The sequence below is a fragment of the Sphaeramia orbicularis genome, chromosome 6 (assembly GCF_902148855.1).
Source record: "Sphaeramia orbicularis chromosome 6, fSphaOr1.1, whole genome shotgun sequence".
Classification (NCBI taxonomy): domain Eukaryota; kingdom Metazoa; phylum Chordata; class Actinopteri; order Kurtiformes; family Apogonidae; genus Sphaeramia; species Sphaeramia orbicularis.
This window is the reverse complement of record NC_043962.1, coordinates 30,010,841-30,035,244: the sequence shown is the minus strand read 5'-3', so window position 1 is coordinate 30,035,244 and position 24,404 is coordinate 30,010,841. Positions and strand designations below refer to the sequence as shown.

At 37.3% G+C, this 24,404-nt stretch overlaps 3 protein-coding genes across 5 annotated transcripts in view; all 3 read right to left on the bottom strand.

Annotated features, from left to right (window-relative positions):
• Positions 1-1,269: 1,269 nt before the first annotated feature.
• Positions 1,270-6,643, bottom strand: LOC115421504 (annexin A2). The gene is made up of 13 exons (XM_030137426.1): positions 6,516-6,643; positions 5,865-5,922; positions 5,648-5,741; positions 3,882-3,976; positions 3,664-3,777; positions 3,429-3,519; positions 3,133-3,212; positions 2,990-3,049; positions 2,454-2,547; positions 2,256-2,351; positions 2,014-2,072; positions 1,653-1,775; positions 1,270-1,542 (listed from the first exon to the last, which is right to left on the bottom strand). The coding sequence occupies exons 2-13, from the start codon at positions 5,910-5,912 to the stop codon at positions 1,483-1,485; spliced, it is 1,014 nt and encodes a 337-aa protein (XP_029993286.1). The 5' UTR covers positions 5,913-5,922; positions 6,516-6,643; the 3' UTR covers positions 1,270-1,482.
• Positions 6,644-6,776: 133 nt separating this feature from the next.
• ice2 (interactor of little elongator complex ELL subunit 2) lies at positions 6,777-16,285 on the bottom strand. Its single transcript, XM_030137421.1, has 15 exons — positions 16,159-16,285; positions 13,818-13,919; positions 13,375-13,714; positions 13,169-13,288; positions 12,954-13,088; positions 12,632-12,748; positions 12,147-12,306; positions 11,535-11,722; positions 10,603-11,431; positions 10,340-10,509; positions 10,089-10,218; positions 8,842-8,926; positions 8,533-8,583; positions 7,740-7,983; positions 6,777-7,200 (listed from the first exon to the last, which is right to left on the bottom strand). The coding sequence occupies exons 1-15, from the start codon at positions 16,170-16,172 to the stop codon at positions 7,054-7,056; spliced, it is 2,832 nt and encodes a 943-aa protein (XP_029993281.1). The 5' UTR covers positions 16,173-16,285; the 3' UTR covers positions 6,777-7,053.
• A 1,406-nt stretch (positions 16,286-17,691) lies between these two features.
• roraa (RAR-related orphan receptor A, paralog a) overlaps positions 17,692-24,404 on the bottom strand; it is a 186,796-nt gene continuing 180,083 nt past the window's right edge. For all 3 annotated transcript variants that reach the window (XM_030137423.1, XM_030137424.1, XM_030137425.1), the window contains one exon: positions 17,692-24,314. In XM_030137423.1, coding sequence (XP_029993283.1) covers positions 24,150-24,314 — 165 coding nt within the window. In that variant the 3' untranslated portion in view covers positions 17,692-24,149. The remainder of the gene's footprint in view (positions 24,315-24,404) is intronic.

Sequence of the window (24,404 nt, the reverse complement as noted above, 5' to 3'; positions counted from 1 at the left end):
AATTGCATCGTTTCAATTGAGAAGAGAGTTCCCCTTGGGTTTGCTGGAGGTCCCCACGGGCTGGCCTTGAACAGAACAGCATGTTGTACATCCATATAAAAAAGGAAAAATATGGTGGTACTTTCCTCTTTATGATGCAGAGATTAATCTGTCATCATATTCGTGCATAAATCTCACTCCCTGCTTTGCAAAATACTGTTTTACCTCACTTTACTCTATATTTTATTTTTTTATTGCCTATAAACATAAACCATCACAAAGGGCTAATGTTCTCATCAATATTATTACAAAATGATCATAAATCCAAAGCCTTGTTAAAATTTGAAGCCACTTCGCTCCTCACTTACTCAACCAGCAAAAATATTAGACAGAAGCATTATTTTACCAGGCAGTTCTCTCACAGTAATAGATGATAGTCTTTCATATTTGAGCTTCAGTACACCACTTTATTTTCATTAGATTATTAAATCCTTTCCTTCAGATCCTTTTACTTAGCGCTGTGTTCAGCAGTACTGATCTTGCCTTTTGGGGCCATTTTTTCTTATACTTCAGTAGAAATGCCTTGACAACACTGTGGTGGTTATTTCATCCTGAGAGACCACAAACTAAACAGAAGTAACACACTGTATAGACGCTTGTTTAGTGGTATGCAAATTATCTTTGCCGGAGGTAAAATTAACATTTTTAATTAAAATATTAGCACCAAACAAACACAGAAAAACACACTAATGATTAAATCATCCTGATAGAACCTCTTAGTGGAAAATAAGGGAGATTTTCTTACAATTCTTTGCATGAAATGATCCAGTACGGACAACACTTGACTTTTCTCAGCAGATAAAAACCTTGTTCGTTATTTGCCCATGCAGTGCAGCTTCAGTTTTGCATTAAAATACAGTTATTTTAAAGGGATTATACAAAAATTATTATTTCATCATGGTATTTCCATTATGCAAATAACATATATAGACTGTGTAAATATTTTCAATATACATTGTAATGTCATCTTTTCTTTTTAATTATTAGGAAATGCTTTGGAAAATAGGATGAAATGTGAATAGTTATTTGGAATAAAATCACCCCCCCACCAAAAAAAAAAAAAAAAAAAAAAATTCAACATGGCATTGTCTACATTTCCTCAGCAGGTATCAGATATTTGAAACCATGAAAGACCGAAGAGCTCAGTGGCCCCGTCTGGCTTTTTTTTAATGCTACTCTAGCGCCCTCTAGTGAACACTTATGCAAACTTCATACCATGGTACAACTCCAATCATTTCAATAATGTGTCTTTATTTAAAATTTCGTATTAAAAAGTGTGCTGCAGTACAGGTTCTTCATGTAACAAAAAGACTATTTCGTCTTCTAAATTTGCTCTGCAGAAAAAGCAGGATGTGCTTGTGCTGCAGAGTTTTATGTGAGTGTGTTATTCATGATTATTTTGAGATGTCCAGCTTTCCAGAAGTTATTGACCATGAACCATTTTTATTCCTCTTGGCCGAGCAAGCCGAGGAGAACCTTCTGATAGTCTCCCTTGGTGTGTTCCTGCAGACGGAAAATTAACATGGAGGATAGAGAAGGTAAATGACAGGACGAGGCATGGTGTAAATGATTAGAAAGACCATGGACATGTATGTACTGTATCATCCACTTACCAAAACAGTCTTGTGCAGAGACTGTCCATACTGGGCTTTGAATTCAGAGCAGATCTTCTTCAGGTCCACTTCACAGCGTGACACTATGATTCTTGTCACCATCTTCTCTTTGGCTCCTTTACTCTGAGCAGACATGTACAAGTCAGCACTTGCTTAAGTTCTACGTGCTCTATACTTAACTACAGCAGCTGATGCAACACTGTTGTAAGACAACTTTTGCCAACTTTATATTCTCTGTTCCTGCAGCAAAATTTCACTTTCACAAGCAGATGTACTTCTTACATCTGCTCTCTCCCCAAAAAGTCTGGCCCTCAAAATAGCCACATTTCAGCAAGAAAAATAAGAAGTGCACTGTAACTACCTTCATGGCATCATGCAGTCTGTTGGCAAAAAACAGCTGTTTGTTTTCAAAGCACTGAACTGGAACAAGAGAAGCACAACAAATGTCCTAAATTACACACCTTGTATTTGATGCATCATTTTCTACTAATATAATGGGACTGACCCGTAAAGGAGTCAACACCAAAAATTTGTAATCATGAACCAAACTTAAGAAAATTATAATTAGTAATGAAAAAAATTAAAAATTAAAGAGAGGTTTACCTAACACCAGAAAAGACCTTTGCAGATCTCCTTTAACCTCCTTCATAACGCTTTCCTGCATGTCGTAGGGGCTGTAGCTCTTGTATCTCTGAAACACTAACAAGACAGAAAAACATATTCCCATTAGCTAATGACAATGCTTTAATGGATTTGTAATCAGTGTTTTGTTTTTAGCAGTGACTGGACAGGGTGCACTACCTTTTTGCAGATGGGGTACACTTCTCTCAGACATGATGGAGATCCAGGTTGCCACATCAGTTCCTTTAATCCTTACTCCAGCATCATAGAGAGCCTGAGGTAAAAGTAAAGTGATAACTGAAAACTCGTATATTGTAATTTTACAGGTATGCAAAGAAAATGAAAAAAATATACAAAGTTAGGCCATATTATAAATAGCTCTCATTCCTGTATAAGTGATTCTTGCACAGCTGAATAAAGAACCCAAAGTGAGAATATGTGAGGTAAAGTATTAAAGTAGCCAGAATCAAATATGGTATTATGTAATGAATCTACTGAATAAACAAACTCTGCACATATGAGCATTAGAGTTGCTAAGGTAGAAGAATAAGTAGAGGAGAAGCTTAAAGGGTAATAATGACCTGTTGGAACGTAAAGGTTAATTATATTAGTTTAAGTGACACATCAGTACTCATACTATTGGAATCCTTTACACTTCAGAAACATATAATGTTGTTCATTCATTGATTTAAGTCAAAGCAAAGTGAACGACTTACTCTGGCATCTTGATCGATCTTTTCATAATCTACAACAGCGGAAGGTTCTGCTCTCTGAGTCTGCAAACAAAACAGACATGACTCAGGTTAGTTTGAACAGTGTTGATGTATGATTCATAACTATGGTCAGGGCACATTCTTACCTGAACCAGAGCCAAGAGCAGCTTAGCAAAGTTCCCAGATGTGTCACCCGCAACATCTTTCTCCAGGTCCTTCTTAAACACTGTTGGAATCAATATTTTCACTGACATTTAGCTCTCTCTGTATAATCCGAGTCATTACTTAAGTGTTAAATGTCTAGGCCACAAGACCAGACACAGTACAAAATGTCTATGGGACAAAGAAGGTTAGGCAGGTAGAAGGTTAGGTTTATAGGTGGGGCATTATATATATACGTTTTTATGAATGAATAGGAAGTTTACTTAAGACTTAGCCTTACACTCTTTGTAGACATTCTTGATCTCCTTCAGCTCAGTGTTGCTACGTGAGCACAAAATCTCAATCAGCGTGTCTTCATCTGTTCCTAAGCCCTTAAAGAGGAAAAAATCTATATTAATTTTAGGAAAAATACACCACATAACCACAGATAATCACAGAAAAAAGTCAGTTTTGTCATGATTCCAGGAGAGGGCAGTGTTGGCTTTCACTTAGATGTAATATGAGACGTCCTTTACCTTGATGGATCCTCGAATCTCTGAGGCGTCATACTGGGCTGTGCTTTTCATCAGCCCAAGGATCACTGTTTCCAGAGAACCAGACAGCGCTCCCTTCAGGGCGGAGATCATGTCCTAAAGAAGACACAGTGTTTGGAGACAATACTAAACATACTGAATCCCTTTCAGTGAAATCAAACACAATCAAAGCTGTTTAACAGGTTGTAGGCCTACCGTACCTTCTTTGCCCTCCTTTCATATGCAAAAGCAATTTCTCTCCTTTGAGCATAGGTCCGCTTTGTTAGAACATCAATGATGGTCTGCTCATCCACTCCTAAAGTTAGCAGGAGAAAGATTTACACACTTCAGAAGAGACAAGAGACACACCCTATATGGTTTGAGAGTGAGACAAGATGAAAATGGGCTAAAAATAGTGCAATACATTATGTACATATCTAAAACTGAAAATGGAAATATCTGCATATTATAAGAATATGAGCTTTACTTGGTAATGTCTTCCTTTATTCATCTAAGAATGAAAGGCAGAATTTTATTGACATCTGCTGCTGTATGATTCAGTTCAATATTAAGTTAAATGTAATTGAGTAAGTTCTGTAAAGGAAAATATGAGGTTAGAATATACTATTAACCACACAGAAACTATATGTGCTAGGATTTGCTTCTTTGATTGCCCGTAGGTGTAGCCTCCCTCTTTGGAAGTCACCTAAACCTCCAGCAGAACACGCCTGGATAACTGATGTAATGTCTTTCTTGAAACTGGAAAAGATCAAATTTTCTCTCAGAGGATCAATCGAGAAATTTTACATTACATGGAAGCCTTTCCTCTCTTACAAAACTCTCGTTTCCTCTCTCTTATAAAACATCTACAGAAAACATAACAGAATAGAACAGCTACAATACTCGGAATTAAGTGAACGTGGACCAATGTGGGTGGGTGGGGACTTCCACCCCCACCTTTTTTTTTTTTTTTTTTAAAGTGCAAGTTTTTGTTTATTGTTAGTCGGTTTTTGGAAAACTGGACATGCTTATACCTGTGCTGAAAGGATATATATACTGAAAATGTGTCCTAATAAAAAGATTATTTAAAGAAGAATACACTATTAACTCATAAAGACGAAATGCTTCTTTTGTGGCAGCTTCCAAATGATTTTTTCCTCTATATTTAACCCCTCTTAAGTGATTTATCACCATTTATTGTAATATTATCTTCTTTACTTTGCATTTTTTCAGTGAAAATGGGATATTTTCCTGTATTTAATTTACTGATCATGTAGATGTTCATAAAAACTCAGATTATAGTTGATGGTTATTATATCAAAAAACGAGAAAAACTGAAGAAAATGTAACTTTTTCAGCAAAGATATAAATAACTGAACATAAAACAAGTGTCTTCATCCACTGTCATTGATCCAACTCCATGGGTTTTACTAGTGAATCAATGCTGTAGAAGATGATGGTGTTCCATGCTCACTACAGAGCCTCTGAACGTCCAAATGGGTCATATCTGATGACCATGAAAAGATGACAAACTGTATTTTACAACAATTATTTATATGTATTGATAGGATTAATGGATCAACAGGAATTAAACATTTTAGATCCGTAGATGATTTGGGTCTTTATGGGTTAAGACGCACATAAGAGGGCCTGTCAACAACACTGACTCACTTTAACACATGACACGGTCACATGTTGCTTTTCCTACTGCCCTCTGCAGTAAAGAAATATTATTCCTCACAGCATTCATTTCTCATCATCAGTAAAATGGTGGGCTGATGAAGACTCAGCGGTCAAACTGATGATTTTCAGTCTGCAGTTTTACAGAGTTCTGCCAGCGCTGAGCCACATACTTGGAGGGGTTCCCGGCATGGTCGAAGCATTTTAAGCCAGGATGCTGACTCACAAATACCAGCAACTCATCTGTACAAAGAAGATGGAGAAGCAAGCACTCATTTTTAGCAACATGCACAGTTCTGCGCCTTGCCTTTGGTTTTGATAGCAGTCTCTATTCTGGCAGCATCCTTGTCAGGGTCAAAGTCCACAGCAGGTACCACAGTGGGGAAGGTGGGTTCATTTCCCTGAAGTTAGAAATATCACATAATTATAATTCAAAACAATGTAGTATAACTTCAGTAAAAAATGTTATACATATATACAACAATGAATAATTATGTTTATGAGAAATAAAAATATATTATTACCGCAACATTGAGAGACAGTTGACCCAGGAACTCTGACACCAGAGACATTTTGACTGTCCTGGAAAAGATGTTACAAATGTCAACACTAAAACATCTTATAATCACATCTCATTGTAATCCTATTACAGATTTATCTAGGTCCAACACAGGGTCATATTTATTTATGTAAAGATAAAATCACCTTGGCCCCTGAGGCAAAAACCTAATAAACATAGAAAAAATACTTGGTTTTGTTGCTTTTACTACAAATGAGACACAATGTTAGATACTATTACAGTCTGCTATGCAGATCACATACTTGTTCACTCACAATCTGAACTGTAAACCAAAGAGACACACCCTGGAAAAAAAGAGTTACTATACTGCAGTTCAGAAATACAACTGTAAAGAATGTCAAACTGTTTGTAAAAGTACATTAAACTTCAAACAGAATAAGCAAAACTACAGAACACAGCAGCAAAAATGAAACAACAGAACATTTTTGCACAAATGAATGGAGGTCATGTGGGATCAGTGCAACTTATTTGTGACTCATGACAGCAAGTTGGGAAAATTCCTCAAACTTTTCTGCCCAAACAGCCTTCAGTTAGAAGCTAAATGACATTACAGTCACCTATTCCGCCGCAAAATGTATTATTACTTTCAACTTACCTAACTTGAGAACGATGAGATGATGGAGACTGGTTTAGTGTTGTTGTGTGGAATGGGTGTGGAAGTTTGACACTCTAGTGTTTCTGACAGAGAAGGCTTCCCCTTTTATCTCCCTCCCCTTTCCAAGCAGTCATGACTCCACCCGTTTCCACACACAGCCACTGGAAGTTCAAGAATCACAGCCCAAAGCCCAGAGCCTCTGCCTTCTAGACAGTGTACAGCTACAATGAGTTACACTTAAAATAAATGTACTTCCACTTCAACATATTTAGCATAAATTTATTACAAAACAGTACAATAGACAAACTGTACAAATATGAAAGTAAAAAACATGAAACATATTCTGTACTGGAAAGTGCTCAGGCATAACACACTAACAATAGAAGTCAGTCATAATACATTTTCATTATGAAATGTCAGACTTTTTACATGGTTTCCCTTCCTCTCTGTAGTAAGAGTACAGGTACAAGTACAGGTCCAGATCCTGTCCTGACATAAACCTAAACAGTGATATGAATGACATGTAAATGATTAGATGTTAAAAAGACTTCTGAACAAGCTTTTTAATATATTTTTTACGCTTAGCTGCACGGCTCTTCTTTTTCTTTTTGGCGGACACACCTCCTCCTGGATTCACGCTGCCAGCTCCATTCTTGTTGGACTGTGAACCTCCATCTTTCTTTGGCTGACAAGACAGAGGAAGTTAAAATTACATCTTTGGTTCCAAATTCAAATTGCATCATTAATTATATTGTCAAAATATGTTTTACACTCTCCAAAGTGGTAATGTTAGTGGCAAATACCCTGATGTTGCATAAGAAGTTGGATATGTTTAAAGATGTCTTGAGTGGGTGGAATTTTAGACAGGAATCCAATGAATGTCTACACCAAAAAGCCTGCATAGCTGTCATTGTTGTTACTGCAGCCATCTCCTTTGTTTCTGCTGTTTGCTTGATGTTTTTACTGGCACTATGAACTATGAACCACATAGAGGTGCACTGGTTGAGCCTGCCTGATAAGAAAATAACCAGGGGCTTAGTACAGACCAAAGTGAATTTACTTTATCTTGGCTTGACTTTATGTGTCTAAGAAAGGGCCTTAAACAATACAGACTACTTGACAGCTTTAACAGTCCAGTCTTTCATCTCACTGCTATAATACACCTGGATATGGGCTTAATTGATATTGTCAACACAGTAGCTGTGATACCATAAATAAACACACCTTTAGGAAGGGTTTTGTAGGGAAGGTGCACGGGACCCGACCATGCTTCAGATGGAAGGGCAGGACCACAGCTGGATCGACAGGTATCCAGGGCACAGAGCAGGACGCTTGGGGCTGTGGGACAGAGCTATGGACCTTCTGTAGGTTGTACCCTTCATGTTTCGTTTTCCCATTAATTGCCTTTAATATGGTCACAAACGGTTCCCCGGCCTTGTGTCCAATGAGGTAACGTCCTTCTTCTAATCTGCAAATCAAAGATTACATAGTTAGACGTGCCTTAATATCAAGACATGTTGTGGCACCTTTTGATGATGTTTCCTTTCCTATGACTGGACTGGTGATGAATAAACCTTTAAGAAAGCAGAAGGTGACAAATCCATTGTGTGTCGCTGAGTAATCTATTGTGTAACACCCCAACAAAAAGGCTGACTGCATCATCATCAATTTAACCTGAGGCCCTCGGATCAGCCTGTTCCGATGTTTCAGATAGGATAAGCAAAGCATGACGACAAATGTGCTCAGACACATCACCTGCAGATACTGTTGAACTAAAACTCTTCTCCAATTCTGAACTGTACATTTATATCCACATTCTTTTTTTTTTTTTTTACTTATCAAATTTATATACAGTATGTTTTTATAAGAGGAATCAAAAATATCTATGTAACATTAACAGAATGAACACTGAGCTGCTCATGTTATTCCACTATTGAATGTCTATGGTACATAATGTCGATATAAATAGTGAAAACTATGGGTGGGGAGTTAATGATAGCTGTCTTCAACAACTTACCCAGTTAGCTTTTTCAGTAGGTGGTGCAGTATATTCAGTGACTTTGATGGCCTGTGGATGGAAAACAGATTTCACCAAGTTACAATCTGTCTATTTTGGTAGGGATCTTGATTTCAACACATTCAGATGACAAACCAGGCGTAGTGATGGGTGCTATTGATGAAAACCAGTGCAAATGAGGTTTAGCCTTTTTTTTTTTAGATAATCTGAATCTCATGATGTAATTTACTGACTCATCAGTAGCATAATCATACTGAGTGATTAGGTTAATACTACTCATCTGAACACATCTGTTCTAACAGCACTCACTTGAACCCACACGAGATGTTCTGTTTCCAGTCGTCAGGCAGCTTTCTCAGCAGAGCTACTTTTGATGTGAACGCATTGATGTGAGCTACAGAGACAGACAGGGAGGGTGAGAGATACGCCAAGAAAAGAACAAGAGCTAATGAGCGTGTACATCAAGAGCTTCACTTCATCATCAGTGCCATTGGTAGTGCTTACAAAGTAATTAGTCTGTGATGATTTGCCAGCGTTGTTACAAGCTTGAGTGGGTGGTAAGAAATGCTTGTTGGTCCTGTCTCCTTTCCTGCCTCCCACTCCAGCTTGTTAATGCCTGCTTATTTCAACAGTATGTCTTTTCAATAATGAACTGTTTTAGAGCCTCCAGCCACAAACATAAATACACAAATGGGTAATGCCACCTGATGAACCACACGATGAGCCGCAAACCACAAAGCAAAGAAGGAAGTTCACCAGCCATGGCTATAATCAAACTCTAAATATTCTACATCCATGTTTTATCATTATACCTTATTGGCTATTTTCTAAACTACTATTTCAATTCATGATACATTACAAGGTAAAAACTTTTTTTCATGAAAGAGCCATTAAGAGTTTAGATGATAAGTCTTTTTAACATTGATAATAAAACAATGAAGTTTACAGACCTCTGTGAGTTTATGGCGATACCAATGCACTGAAAAAGGTATATTATGTGACTGTCTTTAGTAAAAGCTCTACATTACATTCCCAGTGTGCTCATATGCACACAAGGCAAAACAACAATGAACTGGATAAACAAAAGGAGTTTTTCTGTATCTAAAGGAAACAGTCTGTAATCATTGTTTGCTGGCAACAAGCATTTAGGGAATATGACTGAAGCACAAAACAATATTTAGCTGAACTCTGCACACTGTATTTCTCATTCCCCCACAACTGACTGCAATGGCTGTAGCTATGGCAACAAAGTAAACTTAATCACTACAGTCACACAGCAGGATGGTGAGTCATCTAAAGACTATTTCATTGGTTTGTGGGAGGATCAGTCTTGTTAAAGCAACTAAACCCAGTGAGGGAAGCAGAAGAGAAAAGTCTCTTATTTAAGCCACATAAATGCTACTTTGACTACCTTTTTGGCATTTTGAGAAATGACACTTTCTAGGGGAACTCTGCTCTGTATCTCAGTAAAACAGAGTGTACACATCCCCTAGATTTACTTTAACTGAGATTAGAAAGATGGATTGCAGATTAAAGAAAAATAAAGAAAGTTTTACCTATGTAGGAAAAGGTGCTGGAGTGGAGCACAGTTTCAGTCCACAGCTGACATACCTCACTGCTGCTTAGACATTCAACACCGTAACACAACTGGTATTCCAGCTTCGGCAAGACATGTACTGGCACATGCTGAAGGGTCAGCAAAGACAGAAGATAAACACTGCAGGAAGTACTTTAACATTTTTAAATAAAACACATTTCTGAAGAATAGGTATTGATATGATGATATGATATGATGTGCACTGAATACCTGGTTTTGGCTGCTGCCAACTTTTCTGGTGTGGGTCAGGGAGATAGAGCTGCGCACCATTAGCAGCAAATCTTGCAAACTGTAGAGCTTATAGAGCAAATTGCCTTCTTTTGGAGCCTCATAATCCTGTTCATCTTCTGCCCCAGCCTGCAGGTCCTCCGACAGTATTTCTGCATGTTTCAGGATTGAGGAAGAGGAGAGAGATCTTAACTAAGCACAAAGACAACTTAAACTCAGAGAACGATATTCAACATGACACTAACTTTTATGCTCCTTAGAGGTGATGTCGACCACTGGTGCAGATTTATTATTAGAACCACTGGTTTCTCCATCCTGACTGTGACTTCTCTCCAAATATGATGACACACAGGGCTTAACCAGAGATGTTGCATGGGAGTGAACTGAGGGTCCTGTACAACTGGACTCTTGGGTTTTGTTGGAGGTTTTGGCTTCTTCATTTGCAGAGTTAAACATAGCTGTCTGCATGCGAAGGATCTCACCTAGTTGATCACCAGATATTTTGGCCCTTTTGGGTTGACGTCTGCTTTTTGTGACTTTTGAAGGTGATAATAAATTTGCATCTGCAGAGTTGCTCTTGGGCACAGGGGTAGACGGGAGGTCTGCGGACTTCTCTCCGGGCTCAGGCTTTGAATGTTTTGCAGTAGGGGTTTGGTGTGGAGATGGGGTGTCATCAATGATCAGCTTTTCATCATCGGAGTCTCCTGTGTTGTGCCTGCCTTTGTCATTTTCAGTGTCCTCTCTCAACTGTTCACTTTTGGGCACAGAAGACTCATGTCCGACCGCCTGTGTTGTCTCTTGTGTTATGGGATCATTATAAGTCAGTGATGTGGTCTTTTCTGCTTCTAAACTACAACTCGTGTTTGTAGAAAGTTTAATGGAACCTTTAGTTTTACCTAATTGTGAAGTGGCAGTTTTATTACTTTTATCACATGAATCCTGCTCATCTTGAATCTTTGGCGCCTTTAAGGTTTTATTGGATGCTGTGTCTCCAAATGTCTCCAGGTCGGTGAGATCGACCTCAAAGTCAAGACAGTCGTTTTCAATAGAGGGTAGATTTCTCTGTGAGATCTCCTGATTAAGAAAACAGAAAATATATTATTACTCTGATAAAAAAAATTAAAACACTGAATGTGCCCTAACCTATAGGGCAAATTCTACTTGTGTGTCAACCTACCAGTGTGGGCTGCTGCTGCTGCTCACTGACAGGACGTTCTGTCCTTACATGGAACACATTTCTACTTCCATTCCTTATGATGGACAGCTTCAGACTCTCCTCATGGTAGAAATGACTCCTCTCTCTCACTGTCACTTCAGTCTTCAGTAGGGGTGAGTCTATATACACTGCCTTCTGCTGACCTTTGCCTGTTTAGAAGACATATAGTGAGAAGTACTCCAATGTGAAATAGCTCCATCATGAGGTCATTCTGTGCCATTGCACACTGACTGATCAATGTAAGACATATCCACTGTTACAACTGTCATTAAAACATAAGATGACAGATATTTTGATTCAGATTTACAAGACCAGCTTTCAGAGTTTACTCTGCACTGTGAAAAATAAATGTTTTTTGATTTCAATTCAATGAATTTATTAATAAACATATTTTGGTGTTATTGTTATTATGATGTACAATATGAATATAATTCAGAGAACTAATCTTGTCTTGATCGAATAAAATACCATGTATATATTTACAGGCATTTTTAAATGATTTATTCATTACAACTAAGTTTCAGTTATAATCATACAATGTGAGCCTAGATACCGTAATGATAAATGCTGTACCTTTTCCAGGGTGTAATTTGACCACAACAGGAAGTTCCCATTGGTCTCTAAATTCAGGACCATGGTTATCTAACAACCTGACCAAGGCATCTCGAGTCAGACAGACATGAGGCTCATAATGCATACACAACCTCTCCGCATTACTGTCATTGCTGATTGTCTATTGAAAAAGAGAAAAAAAACATAAATATATGAGACTACCACAGCATCAGTTGAAAATTAACAACCACACAAGTGCGAACAATTAAATATTGCAACCAGTACACATAGACAGTAGTATGTGTGTGGCCTTAACTCCTTCAGACACACAATTAGTGCAAGTTTTGCTGAGCAAGACTTGAACACCCTCTGGTGTCTTTGGTGAAAACTGCAAGAGCTGAATTGGAGTTACAATAGACCTGCGGTCATGAATCCCATTCTAGCAGTTAAAAACCTTTGTGACTTGCTTTATTGGAGTAATTAAAAAAAGTAAGACAATTGCTTACAGCGTGCATGTCCTTAGCTTTTTTAGCTGGAGGTATCGCTGATGAAACACTCTGATAATCCGATGCAAGCTGTGCATCAGCAGGCACAATCTTATGGTCTGTAACATCCACAGAGCCCTGGAGAAATAGAGGGTACAAATATGGAAAGAGGAAGTGAATCAACAGCAAAAGTTCGGTTCTACAATTCAATGTATCAAGGTGAAAGGCTGACTTTTAAATTGGTCGATGACATCCCTAATTAATCAAATAAATATTAACGTGCTTTAATATGGATGGGAATAGTACCAACCAATGTGTTTTATGCATTTCAAATGTACCTTACCATGGTTAGCAGCTGTTTTTCAAAGGTCAATGCGAGCCCTGGATTGAATGATCCTCCTGTTAAGCTGGTCATCTCATTTAACTTATAGACTTGGGGTAGTGTCTTGATGCATTCCAAACTGCTCCTCATGAAATCCTGAAGAACAAATTGGGGATTGACTTTTAAAATGCACGACACATAACTAATGACTGTTGCAACCCTTGTATTTCTGTTACCTCTGAATATTGCAGAGGTCCTTGTGAGATGAAGTTGTAATCTTCTGCACAAATCAAGGACACGTCTTGCAGGTACATCATGAAATCCTTTACTTCCTGATTTACACGTGACTGTAGGATCTGAAAAATTAAAGCAAACTGCTTTAGTTAAGCAATGCAACAAATAATGCTATTTTAAAATGCCTGTAAGGAAAAAATGGTGGCACCTGCGCACAATCCATGGTTTTCTTACTCATCAGAAAGCCAAGATAGGTTTTCTGCTGATTTTCAGACAGACTAGATAAACATGGGTAGGGTATTCTGGGTTCTGGAAAATCAGTGTTTCCTTCACACATGAGTGTCTGTTTTGATCTTTTGGCATCTGTACAGTCTTCAGTGCCTTTGTCTACACAGGGATCATCACTATCACAATTTTCCCAACAGGACTCTTCTTTGCTGATGCAACTTCTGGCCTCAAATGCTGCATTTTTGTCTTCAGAGGAAATGCTGTTGGGGTTTGCAGCCACAACACCGCTGTCCTGTTCTGTGTTGGCAGAGTCTTCAGGACTTACAAAAGGCAAAATGGAGAAGTGAGATGAAAAGAATGATTCAGGTATCATCTCAATAGCGTAGTGGGAAAGCATGCAAATACATTCATTTATCACCATACCTTTGGAGAAATGCCCACAGTTCTCTAACATTAGGTGCAATTGAATATTTGTCATAGACATCTCTGGTAAAGAATGGAGCATCAGGGACTGGAGGGTCCTCCCTTAAAATTAAAGGAAATAATGTAACATTTAGAAAAAGGTGGGAAAATACCTCAACTGCATACATCACTACTACAAACAAAATCTATGTGTGTGTCTAGTCTACATAAAATTTTAGTAATGAAAAACTCTCAAATAAATGTGTTGACAATATTAAACATTAAACACAACTATGCAAAAAGTTACACTGGTCTATAAGTAAAATGCCTCCAGAATAAAAGTAGAGAAAATGTAACAATATCGAGTCACTAATTAAGTCAATTAAGTCAAAAATGCTGGTTGGCTGTTGTTTCCCAGGTACAGTCTTGGGTCTGAGAATTAATGAGAGAATGGGTTTTACTCAAAAGGAATATTTATCTCAGAGCCACCAGTTCCGTCTATACATTACTTTCACTTCACAGGTTCTTTCTAGTGCAGTGTTTCTCAAACTGTGGGTTGGGCCCCCAGGGGTGGCATAAAGGCTTGCCGGGGGGGGGGGGGGCATGGGATCACTCCAGGGTGTTTTTTTTTTCTTCTTCAGGTTAGAACATGTAGCAAGTGGAACTAATGTTTTAGCGTTGCAGCACCCTGGACTCATTTTAGGAACGCACAACAAACAAATCTACTGCCATGGTGATCTGTCACTAGACAAGACAAAGAGTTTAGGTTTGGAGAATGGACAAGGATTTGACTGGAAAAATGTGCAATATTTCTGTTTTTGCACAGTTTGGACAGTTTGCACTAGTGCAATTTGTGCAATGTGCAATGTAAACGGGCTCATTACAGCCACTGATATTGTTAAAATGTTCATCTTTGTTACCAAAGTTTGTTTGTTGTTCTAAAAAAAGGGAACTTTATTTTCATAGATGTAAGATAATTGCGCATTTCCTGTTTTTATTTGGAAAAATGTTGTTTCAGAGAGCAGTCTTGTTGAGTTTATTTGTATTGTTCAAGCAAAAATCTAAGTTATTTTTAATTTGTACAACAAATTATTCAAGTATTCACAATAGTGTTATGATACTGATGTTTCTTTCAATAAAAGTTATAATTATAAATAAAACATTGTTACAACGTTGTTGGGGCTGAGGGGGGGCCTGGAGATTTTTCGTCTTCCAAAGGGGGGCCACAGAAAAAGACTGAGAACCACTGTTCTAGTGGAAGATTTATAAAACTATTGTATAACTGCATATAAACCAGTAAATATGTGTAATAACACTTCATTGTATACATTGAAAACATTAGTTAACCTGCACTTTATCATTTGTTTTCCAATTCACCTTACATACTTTCATCAAAGTATGTAAGATTTATATCTGCCCTTAATTTCTGTGGCCGATAATTTCTAAATAAAATTATAGACCAGTGTTATCATTATTAAGAGACAGACATGTCACACAGACAACAATTAAAAGACCACTAGTGATTTTCTGGTGATATTCAGTAAGAGCTTTTGACATTCAGTTTCAAATAATAGCTACTTTGTTTCTGGCCTGTTCTTCGCTGGCTTTCTTATTAACATTTGATGCAAATTTCATGTGTCTTTTCCCAGATTTTTGCCTAATATTGGTACACAGCAAAAACTCTGATAGTGTTACAAGCCTCGTCTATGACTGATGTTGACTTTTTCTACTTTGTTAGGGGGTCCAAAAATCTCAAAATTACCCCAAATAATAATGGAAAACCCACTATATAGTGTGTCCGTAAAACAACGTGTTTGTCTGGCACTACAGTTCAAGTCAAGCCAGACAGAATATAAACAACTTCCTGTTTCAGACCTAAATTTGACAATTGTGAGGTTGATCCTAGAACGTGTAGCACTAGTTCAGCTAATGTTATAATGTACCACATTTATGGCAGTCACCCCACTGTTTGCGAAAATGGCTGTTATTTTCGGGTAAAATCAGTAAAACATTTATTGGCGAGTTGACTGAGTAAAAACACTAGTGTTAATAACTTCCTGTTAGCTAAAAGAACCAGTTAGTTAAGCTTTGCCATGCTATTTAGCATTTCTTCAGTTTTTCTCGGATCTATGTTGATTTTTGTGGTATGAACATAAACGTTTGAAAACCACAACCATATTCTGTTAGGGGAAAAAAATGTCACAATTTAAATGTTAAGTAAACTCCAGTAAACCTAAGCTAAATCGAACTACATACCCTACATTAGCTAGCGTTGGCGTGATTATAACAGTTCCTAAACGCTAATTAAATCTACTGAATTCGTAACAAATCTAATACTATGGATTATTTAAATTGTACTTACCAAACCAGCTCCATTACTGCCTCAAGTAAGTACCTTTTAACGTTTATTGTAATGTTAGCGTTACATCAGTGTTAGCTTTAGCCAGTTAGCAAACGTTTGACAGCCGACATTCTTCTTCTGGTGAAATATTGACATTAAAGCAATGCATGCACGTTGCTGCCCCCCTCCGGAGGTTCATGCGACCTGCATTATGTTTATATAGACTCGTGGAAGAAGAAACCCTATGTTTTTAGTACGTCTGAGTAACTCTCACAGTTTATTTGCCAGAGTTCCTTTGAAAAAAATCTGCACCTAATATTAAGATGTTAAAATGTGTGTTTTCACTGTCGATACTGTGGAGACACAATGAAATAATTATTGACTGAAATCTGTGGAAATCCCATGGACAGCAGTGTGCAGATTTGAAAACACTGCATTGAGCAGGCGTAATCTGCTGTAGCCTGCAGTCATTCTCATCTTTACTTAACACAGACTCATTTAGGACCGCAGTCTACACCCATGTCTATTAAATAATGAACACGGCTCTCTGAAGTCTACAACGTCTAAGGAAATCTACAGATGTCATTACCAGCTTTAGTGCAGATGTTTCTAACCAGACATACATTGATCTGTGTTTTATGTCCTTGGTGATCCACATCTGCATGGCTAAAACTACCTCAGGCTACGTACCATGATTTTTATCCGCTATTGTTAAAAATGGGAATTTAGTTCATGCTGTAGTCTGTAGAGCAGACTTTGTAGATGCAAACACCACTATTGGTTTTGCTTAGAGCAGAGATGCTTTTGATGAACACACACTTCAGAGGATATGTGACATGCTGGTAAAACTTCTGTGGAAAAGGAAAACTATAGATTCTTGCAACTAAGGAATGGAAATCATTATTCGTTAATCGTTATTTTTCTTTTATCATGTTAATAGTTTGAGTAAATATGCCCAAATGGCCAAAGCATTGTGATGAAAAATTAAATAGTAACCCATTTCCAGGAAGACTGGATCTGTTAGGCAATCACAATAATTTTTCAAAGGTTGAAAAATACAGATTAGAGACTGGGGAAAATGCAGAGAAAAGATGAAATTGACAAGATTCTGCATTATAGGTAAAATACCTTGAAAATAAGGAATCCATAAACTAGAAACTGACATACTTATTAAAACCTGTGCAGTTGTATTTTATTTATTTATTAATATGAGACTTAGATGTCCACTTAAATTTTTAACGCATCTACAGTAATTTCACATATATAGTCAGCTCTAGATTTAGGTAGTTGTGCTGATTTACATGCAAGAATTAAACATATTGCCATTTCAGTATCTTTTTCATTAAATTATTTTGTGCACAGTGATGTCAAATGAGAAGACCTAATTACAAAAAATTGGCCTGGTAAAAAACAAAACAATACTGAGAATTAACTGTGGCAAAATACACAATTTGATGATTTTTATTTAAAAAAAAAAAAAATAGATAATAATAATATAAAATGGAGAGAGAGAGACCAGACAATAGAAACAGATAAACAGTCAGGAAATAAAAGCCCATTACAAGCGGTAAATTTTATTATGGGATAACAGCACATAAAGCACATCTAAAATCGATGTGTCCAATGCACTTTTAATAAAGGTAATATTAAAGGTACAGTTTCTAAGTACAATATAACAACATTCATATTAGAATGAAAAGTATTTAAAAGACAACATTAAATTTCTTATTTTTCTTTACAGCTGTATTTACAAAATGAATCAAAATACTTATTTTCATATTTAAGAATCAGACAAGAAGGAGCAAAACTACGTTTGTGAATAGACTACCTGCTAAAGAGAGTTCAAAAGAGCTGGATAAAAAGGTACATGATCATCTGTCCCCATTTTAACATCAGTAGCAAACGTGTGACTTAGAAATTTGTGACAACCACACACTAGTTTCGGCTTTCCCATTATTTGTACTGCTTTTGCATGGAAAAGGAATCCACCCCTGCTCCACCCACCCGTCATATTGAGTTACCCCAATAACAATGCATTAGTAAATCATATGTTCTCGGAAAAAAAAAAAAAAAAAGCATATAAAACAAACCAAAATGAAGACACGTGGATTGCCTGTTAGTTTTTGCCTAATTAAAAAACAACGTGCAGGTGAACGTCTCTGCAATATTATCTGTGAGCATTTATTTGACCATTTGCGATCGACATAAAATAAACTTTCAAAAAACATGTTTCTTCAAACAAGGTGTGGGTGAGGGATGACATGTACACTCTAAACAGACCATCTATACATTGAAACCCTTTAACATAGTGTATCATCCCACATGAAAATGATCAACAACACATTAAGAAAGAATCTGAAAAACATCTGAAGCATGTGAGAGTGAGAATTCATCCTCATGTACAAAATACATTGTCACTTCGGTACACGTTTGGAAAACCACAAAAAAAGACAATCAAAACCATGTATGCATCTTGTTACACCGAGAGGCACTCAGTGTGATACGTTGTGTATTATTGCAAGCATATTCTTACTGATATTTGCTACAGAGTGGAGAGAAAAGGTCAACTTTGTCTTCAAATGGCAATCCTTTCATATACATTTTTAACACTTAATGTGGTGCAAAAGGTTTATGCCACTGGTCTGAAGAAACCACTGTCTCAGGATAGTCTAAACGGGTAATAACAAAAGCATACCGAGGCCCTGTTTAATCCAAGCACCACTTCCCTGCATCAGGTAAAGAACTATGCAGACACAAAAGAGGTAAATATTTAGTATCTTAAACCTGACAAACTATAGCCTCAGTGAGTGGTTTTTACAATCAGACAAAGAAAATACACAATACTGCTGTTTGAGTTCGAATATTATCATTTTTCCACAAACCAGAAGAGCAACCTTAAATATTGTTAATTAGCAGATACTAGCTTTGCTATAAGTCAGAAGGAAATAAGTGCCTTATCCCAAGACTAGTACACTGATACAGGTACTGGCTGGGTAATTTTACCTCTATCATTTTCAGTATCATTATTATTTATTGAGTCCTAATATCAATAATACATTAATATGCAATGAAATGAATTGACTAATAGGGTGGCCAGGCTTAGGAATCAATACTTTGTTCACAAAATTAACTTACCTAGCACCACACATCAGGGCAACACAAAATAAATGTCAGCACACCCTATCGCTATCAAACTAATCCTAAAGGAGGGAAGCAAACTAGAAACAGAGTTATCGTACAATATGGGGTAATTGATAAACAGATAAATATTTTCACTGGGTAGGCCTTAGTAGCAGTATTTTCCTCTTACCTATACAGACAGAAGTTACAAAGCTACCTTTATACATGTGATCAATAATAACCTTAAATATGGTGAATAAAGAGCCGAGAATGAGGGAGAGAGAAAGAGTGAGAAAATAAGATATACAGCATACAGGCCATGTCAAGTTCTTAGTTCTCCACCTGGGAACAGAACCGGTCAAATATACAGATGAAACATAAAAACATCCACGAAATCAACACAAAATAAAACAAAACCAAAAGTGATAAATAAGAAGTGTATTTACATGCAGATGTTCAAAGACTATATGCACAAAAAAATCAAAAATAATACACAGACATATATTATTGCTTGACATTCGATTATGGCTAAAAGTTGCTTTTCATTTTTTTTTTTTTAAACTATATTCTTAAACGTATTTTAATCATAAATCCTTATCAGCTGTGCTTTGGAAAATGAGTTCTGTTAAAATGTGGTGACTGACTCATAATTCTGGGTAACACCGACAGTCCAGCACAAAGTTAAGCGTGACATAACGCTAATCTTCACAATTTATGGTCGAGAACACTCATTTTCACAATTTACAGTTGTGAATTCGATCCAATTCATTTCTAATTAGACTGTGGCCGTGGCATTTTTTTTTTTTTTTCCTCTCTCTCTTTTTTCTTTCCACTGTGGAGCTGGTCGAGGTTGCTTCACCGCTCTCTGCAGACCTATGAATTGTTGAAGGCATTATGTCATGCTTGTAAAATCTACACCTATTATGGATGGATCAAGCTCAACATTTCCAAAACCTTTATAAGAAGTCCAAAATAAAATCAAGACCACCTCATCCACATAACCCTGTTCCTCTGTAATTATTAAAGCCTTGTCTGGGGTTTATTTTATTCACACACTGTGAGAACAAACACATACACACACGCACACACACACTATTGCTTTTTACAAACAGACAAACAGAGCAGAGACAGAAGGACCAGTACATTTTACTGTATACTATACACTGATTGAATAGCACACATCAATCCCTATGTTAAAACGGGATATCTCAAGTGAGAATATACAAAAGGACATCACTTTACAGGCCTGTGTAAAGGCTTAGTTTATAGTTACACACAACTATCCATGTGTTTGATGGCCATTTTCTGCTATCCTGACAAAATCGCAAACATACCAGTACATAAGGTGATGAACAGAGTGATGGGAATTATTTTTGTTCTAGTTTAACTGTTACAAGTTTGTGCCTGCTGTATGTATAAAGTCAATTTAAAAGGATGATGACTGCACTGTAGAGACCCGTAATTGTAACACAAGGCATATTGCTTGTCTCATATTGTAGAACACATTTGAAGCCACTCAACCTTTTAGAATTAATAGGAAAAAAAAAAAAAAAAGAAAAATGTCATTTTATGAGAGCACATCTCTTTTGGTGGTAGACCTCAGCGGATCATATTTGACAAAATACTCGATCAGTTTATGTAACCAAGATTAAACAAGCTTAATAAAATAGAATCACTTCTAAGAAAGAAACCATTTTTGTAATAAATAACAGGAAATCAGCCAAATCTCCATCTGATAAGTATTTTTTTTAAGTAAGTGCTGTACAGCGTGTTCAGTGTGCTATGCCAAAAAGTTCAGCCACCTCCCTCTCATCAGTACCAACTGTACGTTAAAGAGGTAATAACTACCCAATAATTTCATAAAAGAGCAAATGTTTAGCTCCGCAACTGTTCAGAGGAAAGTGAGCTGCTTCTTCGGTCTACCTGTTACCTCCCTGAGCATTCACACATCATTCTCTTCTCTGCTCTTGCCGGGCCTTTGGGCCTCTTAACCTGGATTGTCTAGCAGTGTTCCAGACTGGGTTTCTTTTGCTGGGAGACTGAGGTTTACTAGTCGTAGAGGGCTTGTGCATATCCAAATAGCATTGGATGATAACAGAGATTATTACTTAGGTACAGCATATTGACTACAACCCAAACACAAAAGATTTAGTATTGCATAAGAATATTTGGTTTTTCTAACAAAGTGGGTTATCATTTTAAAGACCCTGATGACACCATTTAAAACCAAAACAGATTTTTGTGTGACAGGAATATGCTGTGTACTGATAAAACTGTGGTTCGTAAAAGTGATGGACGTTGTTGGTCTTTAATACAAATGAGATTTTTTTGAAGTCAACTCCAGGAGTGTAGTGATCTTTGTGTGGCTGGAGGCCCCTTAAGGACGTCAGTAATGTTAAAATTCGGAACAATTAGGTAATGAATTTTTTTTTTTTTATGTTAATCTCAGCCACTTCCCATGGAACATCCCTGAACAAAAACATAAACTACATAATGAATACAAACAAATGTCCTCTCAAACCGAAAGCGCAAAAGAAACTCTTCCCTGAGGGGTGACAGCACAAGGCATTAATGCCCCGTACAAATTGCACGGCAGAGGAATGATAGTGTGCAAACACAAAACAAAAGACAAACAATTGGATTCTATGTTACGGTTGGTGACAGATGTGTTAACATGCTTTGTTGGGTTTCTAAAGGGATATCATTTTTTTTCTGTTTTTCTGTTTTTTTTTTTTCCTTTTTTGCTCTATTAAAAGATATTTCTAGAAGCCGCTACTAAGATTGCTGGAATGTCTCAGGAATCCATTCTACATTATAGACGAGTAGACTGGAAAACGGAAGCAACGACTACTGTTTGGCACATCCAGGGTTTTTTCTACCACTTTACTACCACACTGACAAGAAAGACACACTCAACAAAACAGAAGCACAACAACAAAGCATTCTGAAAATAGCACTTGTCCTACCATTTTTATGTTTCTCCCCTAATCATACAAACAGCTGCTAGTCTAATTATTGCGGGAATATAGTTAAGTGCTACCTGACATCTTTTTCTCTCCCTCTTTCTCTTTCATGAGTTTATTAACCAAAACATGTTACAAAAATAGAAGCTTTACTACCAGACAAGGCTTTGAATATTCACTTTCCCTTCACTGTTTCTTCTGTGTCCTGTTGTGGCATTGCTGGCTGAGGCTGTGCTGAGAAGGCAGATAAAGTCACTCAAAAACAATAATAAAAAAAGAGTCTAAACCTTCTGAGAGAGGTGCATTTATGTGCTTATTTGTTAGACCTTGTATCTTTGTCGTAAGTTTGCATGCTTGCTGTATCTTTAACTTCCACTAGATGGAACAATTGGATTGTAGTCAGTGCCTGCTCTTTCCAGTCCAACCACAAAGTCATTTAATACTGATGAAAACCTGGCTGGAATAAATTTTGTTAAACTATATGTTATGTTGAAGCTTTCTTTTCTATTTTTATTGAAACAAAAGCAAAGAACGTGCTAGTGTATTACAAGCCTTGCAGCTTACCTAAGATACAACGGTGTGATACTGTGTTAAAAAATTCAAACAAATGTTACTATACTTGTGCATACTAAATGTGCTATCGGAGCTACATTTTAACAGGTATTAAACTCATTTTTTTTGCTGGTACACATGATAAAGTGTCTCTAAAATGCCTTCTCATCCACACCTCTTTGTTCACCAGAAACAGCAATGCCAGCCATCCTAGCAGACAGCCCTTACACTTCCAGACCAGTATCATCCGCAGCTCCCAGGACTAGCCTCTGTGACCATGGTTCAACTTGTATTTCTTGTGCACATGCAACACATCACTAGGTAAATATACAAGTCTTAAATTAAAGAAAGGTGTAAATAAAAGTGCCTTATCAATTCAACAATTAAGAATGGTCTAACTACTAATATCATACATGTTATTTAAAATAGATTCTATAAACATTACTTTTTTCTGTATAGTAAGTACTTACGACCATATACCCTGTAGTACATTATAAAACAGGTGGAATGGACCCTTTTCATTGTGTTGATGCCCTGTGCTTCTCCAGGGCACCTGTCCAGAGAAGGATTAATAGCAGATGGCCTTACATGATTTCACTATGCAACAATGGTGGATGGAGTCTTTGACAGCTAAAATCATTGCGTTTTCATTAGAATTACCAGAATTCTATGTTTCTTTTTTTTTTTTTTTTAAACGATTGTCCATAGAGAGGTGCCGATTGCATCACCATGCCGACAGACCCTCCCTCCAAGTTGCTGTGAGTTTTCACTCCAAGCACTGCATCAAAAAGTTACAACTGAACACAAGAGAAAAACGGCTGAACTTGACCGAAATGTGTGCATTTATATGCTATTTCTGAAAGAGTGGCTGCGACTGTTAAAATGAACTGCTCAAACCAGAAAAAATGACCAAAATGTACTTGGGATATTAAAAATAATACTGATGAGGATTAAAGTTATAATTGAAGTGGTCTTCAGCTGTTTTAACTGAGAAGGTTTGGCTCACTAATTGCTTATTTTATCATGTCAGTTATAATTATTGTGATGACACAAATATTGGTAACGGTGAGTGAATGAATGAAAGAAACGGCAGAAATGCACAAAAGAAGGTCAAGCTCAACCACATGGAAATTATTTGTCCCTATCTCCTCTTCATGTCCCATGGGGCATCAGGTCCCATAAGTCTTCCAAAGAGAACTAAATTCAGTAAAGTAAACCTTGAGAATCAACTCCCTACACCCGCCCCTCCAATGCAAAAGAAGAAGTTGAACAGCGTGCCATCTGTCCGCTCTGGTTTGTGCAGGGCACCAATAAAGTGTCTCAGATTCCTCCTCCACATTCCCCCTACGGTGGGCACACTGGCACCTGGCAGGGCTGCTACCCGTCAACGGGCATGGACTGCTCAAAGTCTGATCCAAACAGCTCCTTGTATAAGGGGGGGAAGTGGGCACGCACAATGTCTGGGTATATTGCTTTGAAAGCTGTAAGCTTCTCTGTATGCCTACTGCACAGCGCTCGCAGTGTCGACACTTTGCATATCAACTGTGGAGAGAGAGGAGACAGGCTGTTTAGATTCACAGGGAGGCAAGGACATGGAGCAATGGTAGTGAAAAACATTCCTCCCTACAGCAT